Source organism: Pseudophryne corroboree, chromosome 4, assembly GCF_028390025.1.
Source record: "Pseudophryne corroboree isolate aPseCor3 chromosome 4, aPseCor3.hap2, whole genome shotgun sequence".
NCBI lineage: Eukaryota > Metazoa > Chordata > Amphibia > Anura > Myobatrachidae > Pseudophryne > Pseudophryne corroboree.
Window position 1 is genome coordinate 131438425 of NC_086447.1, and position 16330 is coordinate 131454754.

The following is a 16330-nucleotide window of genomic DNA, read 5'->3' on the forward strand; positions in this document are numbered from 1 at the left end:
CTGCCTATTTATGCCCCACACACAATGCAATCTCCTGGTCCTACAATCCCATTGTCCATTGGCCGAAGGAATTCGGCCCTGCATCATAACAAAAGGTCATAGGGTGATTCATACAGGTGGGCTGTGACGATTTCCAACAGCTCAGGTGGGTGGGAAACTGGGTTTCCCGCCGCATACCTGAGTATGTGTAAATAATAGAAATGGACATAAACTTCTTATGTCCATAACTATTCGCACGAGCGATTAATACGCTCCAAACCAACACCGGAATATTGCTAATTAAATACTCTTCCGATGGGTACCAAACACTGCTGTATGATTCCTGTTAGACCCTTCGTACGATATAAAGAGGGATTCCTCAGCTCTGGGACATTGTATTTTAACCAAACTTTCAGAATCTATCAAAGGGACCATGATCTATAAACTACATTAATTGTGAACATTTGTAACGAATGAGTCGCACGCTACGACTACATAAACTCTACCGTAAATACGCATACCGCGCCTGCGAGTGCACGCTATTGCGGGTATGCGCCTCCACGGGAGAGCGTACGCACGCGCAGCGCGGACCAGTGTGCGGTGCAAATATGGCAACGTGCATTGAGACATTTTTCTGACTTCGACAACAGAATGCATTTGTTACATATACACCTTATACACACAGCCTGAAGCCAATTTTAGCCAAAATTTTGTGTAACTTTGTGCATTAAACAAAGTGTGTGTACATTCACACAATTCATTTGTTTCATATACACCTTATACACACAGCCTGAAGGTCATTTAATACAATATTTTTAATAACTGTGTATTAAACAAAGTTTGTGTACATTGAGCCATCAAAAAACAAAGGTTTCACTATCTCACTCTCACTCAAAAAAGTCTGTATTTCGGAATATTCCGTATTTCGGAATATTTGGATATGGGATACTCAACCTGTATATCAATGCTTGTTGGCAGGGACCAATTACTGGAAATGGGCAATCACTAAATTATTTGCCCTTAGTCATTTCCATCAGACATACTGTATACTGGTATCTGCCATGGGGTAGAGTGCATTTGTGTCACGTCTACAATGTATTTAGGGAATACAGTATTGTAATGCACGTGTTCTCACATAGTCTTTGCTCTATGTATGTGAGCACACAGACAGATGCCAGTGGCCATTATAGATGCACCAACCCTGCCTCTTATTTTCTAGGTTTGTCTCTCAGTGTATGGTGTAGAGTAGCTCGAACACACGGGGGGGGCTTTTTCATCCTGGTCTGGCAGCCATTATTGCCTGCCAAACGATCAATATTGATTGGCTCATACACAGGCGTGCAGGTGCCAAAATTGACTTGGCCTGATTCCAGCATATGTGGCCAAATAAACACAAACTAATGAATATTAATAGTGCTGGATCTCTGGAAATGTTTATGGAGTATACTTCTGCCCAGCTGACATTGGTGGTATATCTGAGTTAGTGTAGAGGGGTTTCATGTAACGTGTGTACAGTCTCCACCTGCCCAAGTTACTATGAGGCCGGTTATTCCTACTCATATGTATCACATTTTATCTGATGAACAACATGTTGTGCTTGTATCAGATGATTTGTAAAAGGAACCATCATTTCAGGACAAAAGCTTTTTCTTTATCATCCACTAGGGGTCACTGGAGTACTCTTGGGATATGGACGGGCGTAGCCGAACAAAGGCACTGAATATTTAAATTTAGGACTCTCCCCCCCCTCCATATCCCCGAGTACCTCAGTGTACTCTCTCAGTGTTTTTTCGGTGCTCACAGCACGAACATTGGCTTGTGGTATAACCACACTTGGATTTTTATTTTTAATTTTTATTTTTTATTTTTACACTTAGCACATCCCTTCCCAGTTTCTGGAAAAACATGGGTCCGGGATAGTGCCGCTGCACGGGCAGCGAATGGCGTGTCGGTCCTCACAAAGAGCACCCTCACAGCCACAGGCGCTAAGCGCATGGCGTGTCGGTCCTCACAAAGAGCACCCTCACAGCCACAGGCAGACACTGTATCCTACTGCAACTGGACGGAGCTTACAGAAAGAAGCCCCGTCACAGCCAGGATGAAAGCCCCGTCACAATCTGGACGGAGCTTACAGAGTGCGGCACTACAAGGTATGGTGGGGGGTCAGGGCGGTCAGCTCACGCTGCCGCCCTGCTGTGTGGGGAAAGCCTTTATTGTTACCACCGCTTTGCCCGCCGCTTACAGCGCGCTCATTAGCAGGATACCCCGCTGAACGAAGAGAGCGGCCGCACGTCACTCACAGACGCCGGCCGCTCTCCCAGCCACTGTACCAGAACTCTGCCACTGTAGAAACGTATCCGAGCGGCCGCACGTCATTCAAAGACGCCGGCCGCTCTCCCAGCCACTGTACCAGAACTCTGCCACTGTAGAAACGTATCCGAGCGGCCGCACGTCATTCAAAGACGCCGGCCGCTCTCCCAGCCACTGTACGCGAGCGCCGCCCAAGCAGCCACTCTGCGTACCCGTGTCTAAAGCTCCGAGCGGCCGTACGTCACTAAAGACGCCGGCCGCTCTTCCAGCGCTGCACCCGGCCACTGCTGTATGAGGCGCCGCCCGTTCTTCCGGAGGGCTCCCCGGCGCAATATAGCAGCGCTCCCCGGGTTTCCCTAGGCTCCCTGCACTCGCTTCCGGCCGCTGCACAGGGAGAAGCTAAAAGCTACATCACAAGCAGCGCGGCTGCAGGGGGGTGACGGTGAGTAAAGCCCATAGCAGCAGCAAAGGCTGCATGGGTTAAGAGACTGCTCAGTTTTAAATAAGAGACTGCTCAGTTTTAAACAAGTTATTGACCCATAGCAGCAGCAAAGGCTGCTTGGGAATAAGATATATTGGAAATAATACATCACTGCAGGCAGTGTTGAGTAAAGCCCATAGCAGCAGAAGGCTGCATGGGTTAAGAGACTGCTTAGTGTTTAAACAGTTAATGGAAATAACTGGAAGGCTAGCTAAAGCATAAGGCTGCAAGATAATGTATTGTAAACTGCACATGGCATGATGGTCATTTTAATCATTGCTGTTCTTACAGGTTATAATTCCAGAACATTCCGCCCATACACCTATACTCCACAAGGAGGCGCAGGGGTGTTAGTGGGAAGTTTTTGGTTCAGTTTCACATAAGTTAGCCATGTAATCTGTATTTCTACTTAATTCTAGAACATTCCTGCCCTACATCTCTAAGCCACCAGAGGCGCAGGGAAGTTAGTAGGAATTTGGTTCGGGTTTCATATGCCCATGTGAACTGCTTTTCACATAAAGAATACTTTGATTTCTCTTCATATCGAATAAATCTTTCGGTTTTTGCTAAAGATTTCCGAAGAGAGAAACAAGCTTGAGTTTCATATGAATAGGCTGTTCAGCAATAACATATATATATATGACACATAATAACTTCATTAAGCCGTGCAAGTGTCTGTCTGTTGCCTATTGTGGTGTCTGTCTACATAGCGAGTAGGGCTATAGTGCAGACTAAAAATAATTTTAAAAATCCTATGTTAACATTGGCAATTCAAATTAAAAGAGCGGTAACATCGGAGTCTCGGAATGTCTCCGCCAGCTCTACCAAAAGACAGTCTTTCCAAAGGGCCAATTTCCCTTTGGGTACCAGAGTGTTTATTTCACTGGTCTTATAATTTAATGCACGATTCTATGTCAAATTTCACACCGATAACTACGAGTGAGAAGGGTACATTAGTCCAGCACTCAGATAGTGCGGGGGCTTTTTAACAACCATACAAAATCGTTTCCAAAAGGACGCGATCCGCCATTGGTATATGATTTTCTGTCAAACATTATAAAAACCCAGGATACATTTGGGTCACTAGAATCTATGTATGAAACAATGACGATCACTGGTAAAAGAAGCTGCAGAGTATATCTGTAAAGCTTCTGCTAACGCCGGTTATTTTCATTGTCGCTAGTTAAGCGCGACAAGGCCAGAGCTTGTTTGCTCATAAATTTGATATACTTGTAACGGTATTTTATCCCTTTATGATATTCAGCCATTACCGCATACAGTATACTTGTAACGGCGTTTTATCCCTTTATAAGAAACAGTCACGCCTTGTAACGACAGGACGTTACAGTCAGCAAGCCAGTGGTTTGATGACCTCTTTTACAATTGTGGAAGCGCGTCTTTACATGTTACATTTGCGAGGTTTCAGGACTTCAACTCATACATGTCTCAGCTATTTACAGCTTAAAGTACAAAACTGCCTCTGTCGAACGGTTTGGCAGGTTGTCATTTAGTCTTTGCTGGTTTATAAACCAGGCAGTAGTACGCCAACAGAGTCAGAGTTACTTATTCCCTTCTGTTTGAGCAAAACCAAACAGCTCCGTCGCAATATCAATCAGCAAGTCATTTACTACAGTTAGAAAATGGATTTTCTGCGGTTAGTATTTGCTTATTGGAGCCACAAAATTTGCATAATTGCATTTGATCTTCACAATGCGTATTTACCCAGTCCGGTTTGTTCATCACAGGTTCTAGCGTTTGCAAATCGCCACAACCATTAACCATTTCATGTCTACCGTTGCTTATCGCTTTGGGTATTTACCAAAGTGATGTTGGGATGATAGCTCATCTCACATAAGAACTCTGTCTCAACAAAGTTCCTCTAACTTGCGCTACTAAGGTATACTGCGGTAGCAGATCAAGTTCGAAAACAATCGCATCTAATTCCGTCTAAACGATGTCAATTCCTAGGTAAGATTATAAATACGGTAAATCAAAGACTTTTACCTACTACACCAGCAAGAACAAATGTACATCTAGTAATTAGCACAAAACACGCACACTAGCGGTACATTGGTGTATTCACCTATTAAGAATAAAGATGTGTTTTCAATTTAGTTCGCCACCCTTCACTCGCGTTTCCCACAGAGGGACAAGGGTGCATATACTCTGGACGACAGTCGCAGAGGGTCAGGATTTGTAGTTAAAATCAGCGACAAAGGTTCTAAAACACGACAGATTGCGGTCGATAAATGTCCTACTACTCTGTGCATTTTACAATGCAATACATGATTCGCTTTCAGTCTGACCAGGGATATACTCTGGTTTCTCTTCAGAACGAATAAATCTTTCGCCTTTTACTAAAGATTTCCGTGGAGAGGAACAACCGTGAGTTTCATGTAAATTTTTGATGCCTGCCTCACGCTGGCCTTAAGCAGTCAAACAAGGCAACGGCAGTTGCATACACAACAACCAGTGAGAACCAAGAAGCCGCATGGCAATGCGGCATGAGAACCAAGAAGCCGCATGGCAATGCGGCATGTGACTCAAATCCTCAATGGCTCAGAACACCATTATGTGAAAATGTCAAGAGATCATTCCGTGAGTGGACATCTGTTAGACAGAGGATCTCACCCGTCAGGATTTGGATCCTGAAAACTGGACATTAAATCCAGAGGTGTGTCATATGTGAGTCCACAGAAGGGGGTTACCCTCAAGTATACATGATGGCATCTCGCCACAATTAGAAAAGCTCAGTATGTGTACAAAACAGATCACAAGGGCAGTGGCGGTGGAGTCTCTCACATTCATGTGGTCATTCAGCATCGTGTATCTGGCTCCACCATTTTCCGCTGCTCTCTCCGTTGCCAAAACGGATCATAAGACAGTTTGTCACAGTCATACTGGTGGTATCTCATGGGTTTCGGAGAAGTTTGCTTCTCGAATTTTCAAGGAATACTTGCACACGATCTTGGCCCGCTCATAATACGTCCAACCTGTTACATCAGGGAACGTTAGTTTACCCATAGTTACCTATGTACCTATTATCTATGTACCGCAGCTGCGGTTGACGGGGTGAGGGTTCAGACCGCCCTCTTAAGAAATAGAGCATTACAGTATCGGTTATACCAACCATGTTACGAAATAGTAAGCCGCTTAAGGCAGCTCATTATTACAAAATTTCGTGTGCTTACATAGGTTGTAAACCTCGGAAGTTTCCAACATCATCCTTCAAGTTACCCGTATTCTGTTAAACGGGGTGGGATGGAAAACTGAGTTGATCTGCACTAAGAGTGCAGGTATCTGTGTGGTAAACTTATTTTCAAAGACGTTTGCCTCTATTTGCGTCTGTACACATCTTTCTACAAGGTGTCATCAAAGTTCAGACTCTATTTATCCCACCTACAGCGCCAGGCGACTTGAAGTTGGGTTCAGATTTCTTACAGTTTTCATATTTTGAACCTTTTCAACAAATGGGAATTAAGTTTCTCACTTTGGAAAACATTTTTCTTCTAGCCTTGGCTTCGGCAAGGGTTTTGTTTTCATATTTGGGTGCCTTGTATTCCAAGCCACCGTATTTGAGTTTTCTCATGACAAAGCAGATCTTCGGACGAATCACGCTTTCGTATTCTTCACATCAATATACCAATAGGGGTTCCTGTGTGGACAGCACATTCTAGAATTCTGAATGTGGTACACGCATTACGCGTTTATATATGTCCCGAACGTCAACAGTACGTGATATGAATCCGTTGTTTGTTCTCTATGATACTGCCAACTGGGGTTAGCCAGTTTCTCAGCAGACATTATCCAGTTGGGTAATAATAATGACTACAAGTCAGGCTTACTTTAAGGCTAAGTTACAATCGCCTACGTCAGTAATAGCTCATCCCACAGGTTCTGTGGGAATGTCAGACCCAGTGGGTCGTGGAGCGTCTAAAACGCGGCTATATAGCCTTCATGTGCACCACGTTTGTGCACGTTTACACGTTATAAATGGTGGCGCCATCAGCATCTAGCTTTGGGCTGCCTACTGTTACAAGTATCAAACAGCTCTCCCGCCCACGAGGGAAGCTTTGGTACGTCCCAAGAGTACTCCAGTGACCCCTAGTGGATGATAAAGAAAATAGGATTTTGGTACTTACCAGGTAAATCCTTTTCTTTGAATCCATAGGGGGCACTGGACGCCCACCCAGAGCAGTTTTACCTGGGTTGTTTTAAGCTCAAGGGAGCTTAGGGTAACAAGTTTTACTTGATTGATATTAAGCTCAGAGGAGCTTATGGTAACACATTTTCACCGATTGGTTCAAATTATAAAGTTCTATCGGTTATGGTGTCAACTGTTTAGTTGACAGTAAGGTTATGGGTCAACATTGTTGTTGTCCGTTATGTTATAGGTATTCTCCATTGTCAACCTCTCTATATCGTTCCTGTTCGCTCAGTAAAAAACACTGAGAGAGTACACTGAGGTACTCGGGGATATGGAGGGGGGGGAGAGTCCTAAATTTAAATATTCAGTGCCTTTGTTCGGCTACGCCCGTCCATATCCCAAGAGTACTCCAGTGCCCCCTATGGATTCAAAGAAAAGGATTTACCTGGTAAGTACCAAAATCCTATTTTCCTGCTTGTGACTCTTGTTCCAGGCTGATAATTGTATGTTGTGTTCGTCTTTCAGGCAAGTTCCTGGCAGATAACATTGTGGGGTCTGTCATTGTCTTCTCTCTGCTGTTCTGGATCCCCCTCAGTATTCTTGTCCACTGTGTGGTGAGTAACTAAACACAGAGATTCTTTTACCTTGACTACTAGTGGCCTAAACCAACGTTCTCCTGCCTCAGCGATGACGCTAGTTCTTGATAAGCGGATAGGTTGCTAGCATTCACTTTTTAAGGTTATTTAGGGCAGGGTGCTGATCATGGAGGAGGGCAGATTTTAAACTCCATGCTTTGTGACATTAAAGCTACCCAGACTGGTTATCACACGCTGCACAGCACATATGTGTATAGTAACTTCTTGGGGTGAGCATATATGCCCCTAGTATGTTCTATTCCCCCACATACATAGAGAACACCCGATTCTGTACCGATAGAATATATGTGCAGTCTAGTTTGAAGATTGTTTGTGATAGATACATATATATGCCCTTATTTATCAATGAGTGATAAATTTCACTGTGAGGGATAAATTGTACCAGCCAACCAGCTCCTAACTGTGTCATTTTTCAAACACAGCCTGTGACATGGATGTTAGGACCTGATTGGCTGGAGCAATTTATCACTCTCAGTGAAATTTATCACTCATTGATAAATAAGGGCAATAATGTCATCTGATGCTAAACCTGTTAGGACTCTTAGGGGTTTTGAAATAGAAAACCCCTAAGAGGGTTAAAAATAGATCAATACTCCCCTCTTCTCGGCGGGAAGGGTAACCATGGTCACTAGAATCGGTACAAAAGTCTGTTACATTGCATCCCCTATAATTACAATAGGATTAACAATTACTATTTTAACTGCTATCAGACTGCTGGCAATATCCTATACTCTCTCACATTGTATCATGTACAATTGTAGCAGGATTAACATTATCAGCTAATTGCTATTTGGTCGCTGATAGGTGTATCTGCACAAGATCACATTGTATCATGTGCAATTGTAGCAGGATTAACATTATCAGCTAACTGCTATTTGGTCGCTGATAGGTGTATCTGCACAAGATCACATTGTATCATGTACAATTGATGTATCTGCACAAGAGGGAACAGCTGTTTATGATTATCAGTGAGCCCCAACAGGGGTTGCGTTCTAATTATCACATTATGATTTCAGCAATTGTAAATGTCTGCTCAATGTTAAATTTGTGAGTTTTACACCTTTGCTGGAGCACGACCCCCTTTAATCCTAAATTGAGGTTGTGAATTAAGCACCTACAAGTGTTTGACAAGCACCTACAAGTGTTTGACAATTATTTAGAAAATTGATGTATTTTGTGTGCCATATACCACTGTGACAAAGAAAAGTAACTATATAGAAGTGTACTGCTAGAGAGATTAAGTGCAAGTTCAAAGAGTTACATGTGCTCTATTTTGCTGGCACAAATACAACAAGAATAGCAGTCTGTCATGAGCATATCATTTTTAAAAAAAATAGACACAGCTCTTTGAGAAATTGAAAGATACATATGCTCCATACAAGTATCTGACAGTACAATAAGGAAATTTCAGGAGTGTACCGCACTAGAGACCGAAATGCAGGTTAAACATTCTCTGCACTGCTTGTTAAAAGGGCATCAGGGAGCACCTGCCGCAGGTCACTCTGCTTGATACCTCCTCTTTCTTTCTTCTGGCCAAGTTGGGTGCACTTACCCTCTCTCATTCCTCGTCCTATACCATTTGGCAAGACGGGAGAACAGCAGAAGGGTAGTCATACCTGTATCTTGGCCACTGTATATATCTCTATCTAGTGCTTAAAGATTTGGTATTAAAACTGTCTGACAACCTGTGAATAATTGAGGTATATGTGCCTCATATCTCACAATTGATTATATCAAATCTTCTAACAATCATGTCAATTTGTATTCCTGTGGTATATGTGTTTATATTTTAGCCATAAGCACGACTAGGAAATTATCCTCCATGAGGTGTGCCTCACATTACTGTTAAAGCACAATAATCACAGTACTTGTCCAGGAATATGCTGCATTGGAGATTGTGTACAGTCTAAAGAGATATATTGAGAGATTATTGTACATTGCAGATTCACAGGCTCCGCCCCTGTCCTTTGTGAATAATCTACATTGAGCAAATGTGCTGCTTTTGAGTCTCTGTACAAGCATTAGGGTTGCAAACCCCTGCTTTCAGTACACATGTGAATAACAACTATATATATATATATTTTTTCACAGAGGTGGCAGTATCACCAGGTGGGTGGATAACATGTTTATGTCCACCACTTACAGTTCCACAGATACTTCTTGCTGACTTTCAGGACCTGTACTGTTGTACAGGTGACCCAATCGAAGTAACCAACCAGTGACCCATGATTCAAACCAATTGCCCTGTGAAACTTTTGTATGGGCTATATAACTGATTAGATGATGGTCACACTATTCAATTTTTAAATACTTCGATTCCCAACACATTGTGTTAAGGGAACTACTATACAGACGGACCTTTATACATTCTATGATTTTGGCTGAGGCCATTTATTAAAGAATACACACACTCTCCGAAAATATTTTCGCTCATGATCACATATTTATTAATGAATTAGTATTTTTAAGGCATACCAATAAAAATTATTTTATGATTGTTCTATGAAAAAATAAATCCTTGTGTTACCTCAGATAAGAGTTCTCCCTACCAGGGTCATCTTTTGTCTTCTCTGTAAGCCCCCCCTTGTTCCGTTACTGGGGAAATAAGCAGGACATGCTCACTGCTTACCTCTGAGCCACGGATATATTCCTCAGTGTGCAGAGGGCCCTCCACATCCCACCTCTCCAGCAAATGGGTCTCTGACCAACAGGAAGATGGCGCATGTGTACAAAATAGCGAAACCTCTGGCACAGTGCCAGTGTTTGCTTTCACTGCATGGCGCCATCTTTCCAGGGATGTCACTGGGAAGATGGCACAATGTGGGAGGTGGGATCCATTGCTGGCACAAGATGAGTATGCTCGGTCAGAGAGAGATGAGGAGAAGACTGCTACATTGTAACCGTGCTGTGCTGATCTGCTCCTATTCCCTCTTTACGGGTTCTTTGCTTACCACAAGAGGGTGTTAGAATAGGAGGATGTGATGTTTTCCCGGGCAGGGCACAGTGCCCTGCTAAATGAGCCTAACATGAACACTAGCTTGCACAGCCATTCAGCCCATAGCTGCCTCCCATCATGTGGTGGTTTGCCCCTTAAACAGCCCCTCCAGTCATTATAGATGTTTGTGTTGCACTGCACGTCTTCATTACAGTCACAGTAGAGTCGTTTGCTCTCTGATATACAGTTGCTAGAGACTTATTTGCTTTATCACCATAAACCCAATTGCTTTGAACCAGAAGCCTGACACACTGTTGACCTTTTTATGTTCTTCCCACGCTGTAGGATAAGAAATTGGACAAGCAGTATGAAGAAAATGCCAAATCCTTATTTTTACCCAGTGTAAGTATTAATCCTGCAGTAAGAAGAAAAATACTACTTGAGATGTAACATTAATGTAACAGTCCATAAATTAGGCCTATAAATACATAGCTGAGATGTCTGGTTGATGTCTCCACTGTGCTGTACTGACTTTTCTGACAGGTTGGGTATGATATGCCGGCAGCAGGATGCCTGTGGTCAGAAGACAGACTGCGGCATCCCGATGGTGAGAAGCTCGACAGGGGTTAGGTAAGTATACTTACATTTCCCCCAATGCCCCCCCTAACCCTAAGCCTCCCTTTCCACTGCCGAAACCCAACCCCCGCTCCCCATAGCCTAACCCTAACCCACCTCGTGGGTGCCTAAACTTAATCCCCCCCAAACCTAACAAACTCAGTCGTCGTCGCGGAACCGCAGCTTACATGTTCGCACCCCTGGCAAACCCGCGGTCTGGATTCTGGTGCCGGTATTTTGACTGCCGGGATCCTGATCCTTTCTGAGAAAAAATTGTGATACTAAATGTTTTTGTGCTGCTCAATAAATAGCTCAAAGTTCCCAACACTGTAGCATCAAACACGCTTTTAAAACTTTCTAAGATCACACTACAGCAAAGTACACCTAAAGTTAATGAAGCTTTTTAAAAACTAAAAATTCTGCCACAGCTGCACTCCTGGAGGAACCCGGAAACCAGTGACCCTAATACAGGGAGCCTCAGATCGGCCTATTCTAAGTTACTGGGTAATGTTATGTATGATAGCTTGTTTCTGTTACAGTTATGTAGTGGACACCTGTAGAAGCCATTCTAAAAAGGGAGAAACCTAAATTCAAGAATGTCTCTCCTATATTTATTATTGTTCCTCCCTTCCCATCACATCAATAGTGATTTCCAACAATAACGAAGCAGTGAGGAGATACTGCGCCCTGCTCAGCCTGCAAACCATATCACAGGTCTACAGACCCTTGTGTCCATATTGTTATCCAGCCTGTAATGTTCCCTGTCCCTAATAATATTCTCAGTAGTGCCTCTCAGGCTTCATGCAGAGGTGTGGATTGTTATGCTATATATTTTGCTGCAGCTTTCACATAAAACATGTAAGGCATAAATAAGATGGTAAAAGTATATAATGTGCAGTATAAATCCTTTATCAGATGCATCCATTTCTCTGACGTCCTAGTGGATGCTGGGAACTCCGAAAGGACCATGGGGGAATAGCGGGCTCCAAAGGAGGCTGGGCACTCTAGAAAGATTTATGACTACCTGGTGTGCACTGGCTCCTCCCACTATGACCCTCCTCCAAGCCTCAGTTAGATCTTGTGCCCGGCCGAGGTTGGATGCACACTAGGGGCTCTCCTGAGCCCTTAGAAAGAAAGTATAGATTTAGGTTTTTTATTTTCAGTGAGACCTGCTGGCAACAGGCTCACTGCAGCGAGGGACTAAGGGGAGAAGAAGCGAACTCGCCTGCTTGCAGCCGGATTGGGCTTCTTAGGCTACTGGACACCATTAGCTCCAGAGGGATCGACCGCAGGCCCAGTCCTTGGTGTTCGGTCCCGGAGCCGCGCCGCCGTCCCCCTTACAGAGCCAGAAGCAAGAAGAGGTCCGGAAAAACGGCAGCAGAAGACATCAGTCTTCACCAAGGTAGCGCACAGCACTGCAGCTGTGCGCCATTGCTCCTCATACACACTTCACACTCCGGTCACTGAGGGTGCAGGGCGCTTGGGGGGGGCGCCCTGAGCAGCAATAAAAACACCTTGGCTGGCAAAAATACCACAATATATAGCCCCAGAGGCTATATATGTGGTAAATACCCCTGCCAGAATCCAGAAAAAAGCGGGAGAATAGGCCGCGGAAAAGGGGCGGAGCTATCTCCCTCAGACACACTGGCGCCATTTTCTCTTCACAGTGCAGCTGGAAGAAAGCTCCCCAGGCTCTCCACTGTAGTTTTCAGGCTCAAAGGGTTAAAAAGAGAGGGGGGGCACTAAATTTAGGAGCAATATTGTATATACAAGCAGCTATGGGGGAAAATTCACTAAGTTATTGTGTTAATCCCCACATTATATAGCGCTCTGGTGTGTGCTGGCATACTCTCTCTCTGTCTCCCCAAAGGGCTTTGTGGGTCCTGTCCTCAGTCAGAGCATTCCCTGTGTGTGTGCGGTGTGTCGGTACAGCTGTGTCGACATGTTTGAGGAGGAGGCTTATATAGTGACGGAGCAGATGCCGATAAATGTGATGTCGCCCCCTGTGGGGCCGACACCAGAGTGGATGGTTAGGTAAAAGGTATTAACCGACAGTGTCAACTCCTTACATAAAAGGGTGGATGACGTAACAGCTGTGGGACAGCCGGCTTCTCAGCCCGTGCCTGCCCAGGCGTCTCAAAGGCCATCAGGGGCTCAAAAACGCCCGCTCTCTCAGATGGCAGACACAGATGTCGACACGGAGTCTGACTCCAGTGTCGACAAGGTTGAGACATATACACAATCCACTAGGAACATCCGTGACTTGATCCCGGCAATAAAAAATGTGTTACACATTTTTGACATTAACCTCTAAAAATGGGTTTTTATGTTTGGGGAGAAAAAGCAGGCAGTGTTTTGTTCCCCCATCAGATGAATGAATGAAGTGTGTGAAAAGCGTGGGTTCCCCCTGATAAGAAACTGGTAATTTCTAAAAAGTTACTGATGGCGTACCTTTTCCCGCCAGAGGATAAGTTACGCTGGGAGATATCCCCTAGGGTGGATAAGGCGCTCACACGGTTGTCAAAATAGGTGGCACTGCCGTTTTAGGAACGGCCACTTTGAAGGTACCTGTTGATAAAAAGCAGGAGGCTATCCTGAAGTCTGTATTTACACACTCAGGTACTAGACTGAAACCTGCAGATAGTGCTGCTGCAGCGTGGTCGGTGACCCTGTCAAACATACTAGTTTGCTAACATGAGAACATATTAAAGACGTCGTCTTATATATGAGGGATGCACAGAGGGATATTTTGCCGCTGGCATCCAAAATGAATGTAATGTCCATTCTGTCAGGAGGGTATTAGAGACCTGTCACTGGACAGGTGATGCTGACCTTAAAAGGCGCATAGAGATTCTGCCTTATATGGGTGAGGAATTATTTGGGGATGGTCTCTGGGACCTCGTATCCGCAGCAACAGCTGGGAAGAAATATTTTTACCTCAGTTTTCCTCACAGACTAAGAAAGCACTGTATTATCAGGTACAGTCCTTTCGGCTTCAGAAAAGCAAGCGGGTCAAAGGCGCTTCCTTTCTGTACAGAGACAAGGGAAGAGGGAAAAACCTGCACCAGTCAGCCTGTTCCCAGAATCATAATTCTTCTCTCGCTTCCTCTGAGTCCACAGCATGACGCGGGGGCTCCACAGGTGTAGCCAGGTACGGTGGGGGGCCGTCTCAAAAATTTCAGCGATCAGTGGGCTCGCTCACAGGTGGATCCCTGTTTCATTCAAGTAGTATTTCAGGGGTACAAGCTGGAATTCGAGATGTCTTCCCCCCGCCGTTTCCTCAAATATGCCTTGCCGACAACTCCCTCAGGCAGGGAGGCTGTGCTAGAGGCAATTAATAAGCTGTATTCCCAGCAGGTAATACTTAAGGTGCCCCTACTTCAACAAGGACGGGGTTACAATTCCACACCGTTTGGGGTACCGAAACCGCATGGTTCGGTGTGACCCTTCTTTATATTTAAAATCCTTGAACACATGCATAAAAAATTCAAGTTCAAGATGGAATCGCTCAGGGCGGTTATTGCAAGCCTGGACGAGGGGGATTACATGGTATCCCGGGACATCAAGGATGCTTACCTGCATGTCCCTATTTACTATCCTCGCCAGGAGTACCTCAGATTTGTGGTACAGGATTACCATTACCAAGTCCAGACTCTGCCGTTTGGACTGTACATGGCACCGAGGGTGTTACCAAGGTAATGGCCGGAATGATGATACTCCTTCGAAAAAGGGGAGTTTTAATTATCCCGTACTTGGACAATCTCCTTATAAGGGCGAGGTCCAAGGAGCAGTTGCTAGTTCGGGGTAGCACTATTTTGGAAAGTGCTACAACAGCACGGTTGGATTCTAAACAGTCCAGAGTCGCAGCTGGTTCCTACGACACGTCTACTGTTCCTGGGGATGGTTCTGGACACAGACCAGAAATAAGTGTTTCTCCCGGAGGAGAAAGCCAAGGAGCTGTCATCTCTAGTCAGAGACCTCCTGAAGCCAAAACAGTTATCGGTGCATCATTGCACGCGAGTCCTGGGAAAAATGATAGCTTCCTACGAAGCAATCCCATTCGGCAGGTTCCATGCAAGAACTTTTCAGGGGGACCTGTTAGACAAGTGGTCCGAGTCGCATCTTCAGATGCATTAGGCTGATAACCCTGTCTCCAAGGACCAGGGTATCTCTACTGTAGTGGCTGCAGAGTGCCCATCTTCAAGAGGGCCGCAGGTTCGACATACAGGACTAGGTCCTAGTGACCATGGATGCCAGCCTTTGAGGCTGGGGGGCAGTCACACAGGGAAGAAACTTCCAGGGACTTTGGTCAAGTCAGGTGACTTCCCTACATAAATATTCTGGAACAGAGGGCCATTTACAATGCCCTGAGTCAGGCAAGGCCTCTGCTTCAAAACCAGCCGGTCCTGATCCAATCAGGCAACATCACGGCAGTCGCCCATCTAAACCAACAGGGCGGCACAAGAAGCAGGATGGCGATGGCAGAAGCCACAAGGATTCTCCGATGGGCGGAAAATCATGTGTTAGCACTGTCAGCAGTGTTCATTCCCGGAGTGGACAACTGGGAAGCAGATCTTCTCAGCAGACACGACTTCCACCCGAGAGTGTGGGGACTTCATCCGGAAGTCTTCCAAAGGATTGTACACCATTGGGAAAGGCCACAGGTGGACATGAAGGCGTCCCGCCTCAACAAAAAGCTATAAAAGATATTGCGCCAGGTCAAGGGACCTTCAGGCGATAGCTGTGGATGCTCTGGTAACACCGTGGGTGTACCAGTCGTTTTATGTGTTCCCCCCCTCTGCCTCTCATACCAAAGGTACTGAGAATAATAAGAAGGCGAGGAGTAAGAACGATACTCGTGGTTCCGGATTGGCCAAGAAGAGCCTGGTACCCAGAACTTCAAGAAAATATATCAGAGGACCCATGGCCTCTGCCGCTCAGACAGGACCTGCTGCAGCAGGGGCCCTGTCTGTTCCAAGACTTACCGCGGCTACGTTTTGATGGCATGGCGGTTGAACGCCGGATCCTAAAGGAAAAGGGCATTCCGGAGGAAGTCATTCCTACGCTGATTCAAGCCAGGAAAGATGTAACTGCAAAACATTATCACCGCATATGGCGGAAATATGTTGCTTGGTGTGAGGCCAAAAAAGGCCCCAACAGAGGAATTTCAACTAGGTCGATTTCTGCATTTCCTACAAGCAGGAGTG

General features: G+C 45.1%; 1 protein-coding gene and 2 non-coding genes across 5 annotated transcripts in view; all 3 read left to right on the plus strand.

The window, feature by feature from the left end:
- Positions 1 to 16330, plus strand: part of ADAM17 (ADAM metallopeptidase domain 17) — a 214795-nt gene that overhangs the window by 185681 nt on the left and 12784 nt on the right. For all 3 annotated transcript variants that reach the window (XM_063915438.1, XM_063915437.1, XM_063915436.1), the window contains exons 18-19: positions 7443 to 7531; positions 10854 to 10910. In XM_063915438.1, the coding sequence (XP_063771508.1) occupies positions 7443 to 7531; positions 10854 to 10910 (146 nt within the window). The remainder of the gene's footprint in view (positions 1 to 7442; positions 7532 to 10853; positions 10911 to 16330) is intronic.
- On the plus strand, positions 3293 to 3403 carry LOC134913565 (U5 spliceosomal RNA). The gene has a single exon (XR_010177290.1). It is a non-coding gene; the product is annotated as a U5 spliceosomal RNA (small nuclear RNA).
- LOC134913384 (U5 spliceosomal RNA) lies at positions 5084 to 5197 on the plus strand. The gene has a single exon (XR_010177151.1). It is a non-coding gene; the product is annotated as a U5 spliceosomal RNA (small nuclear RNA).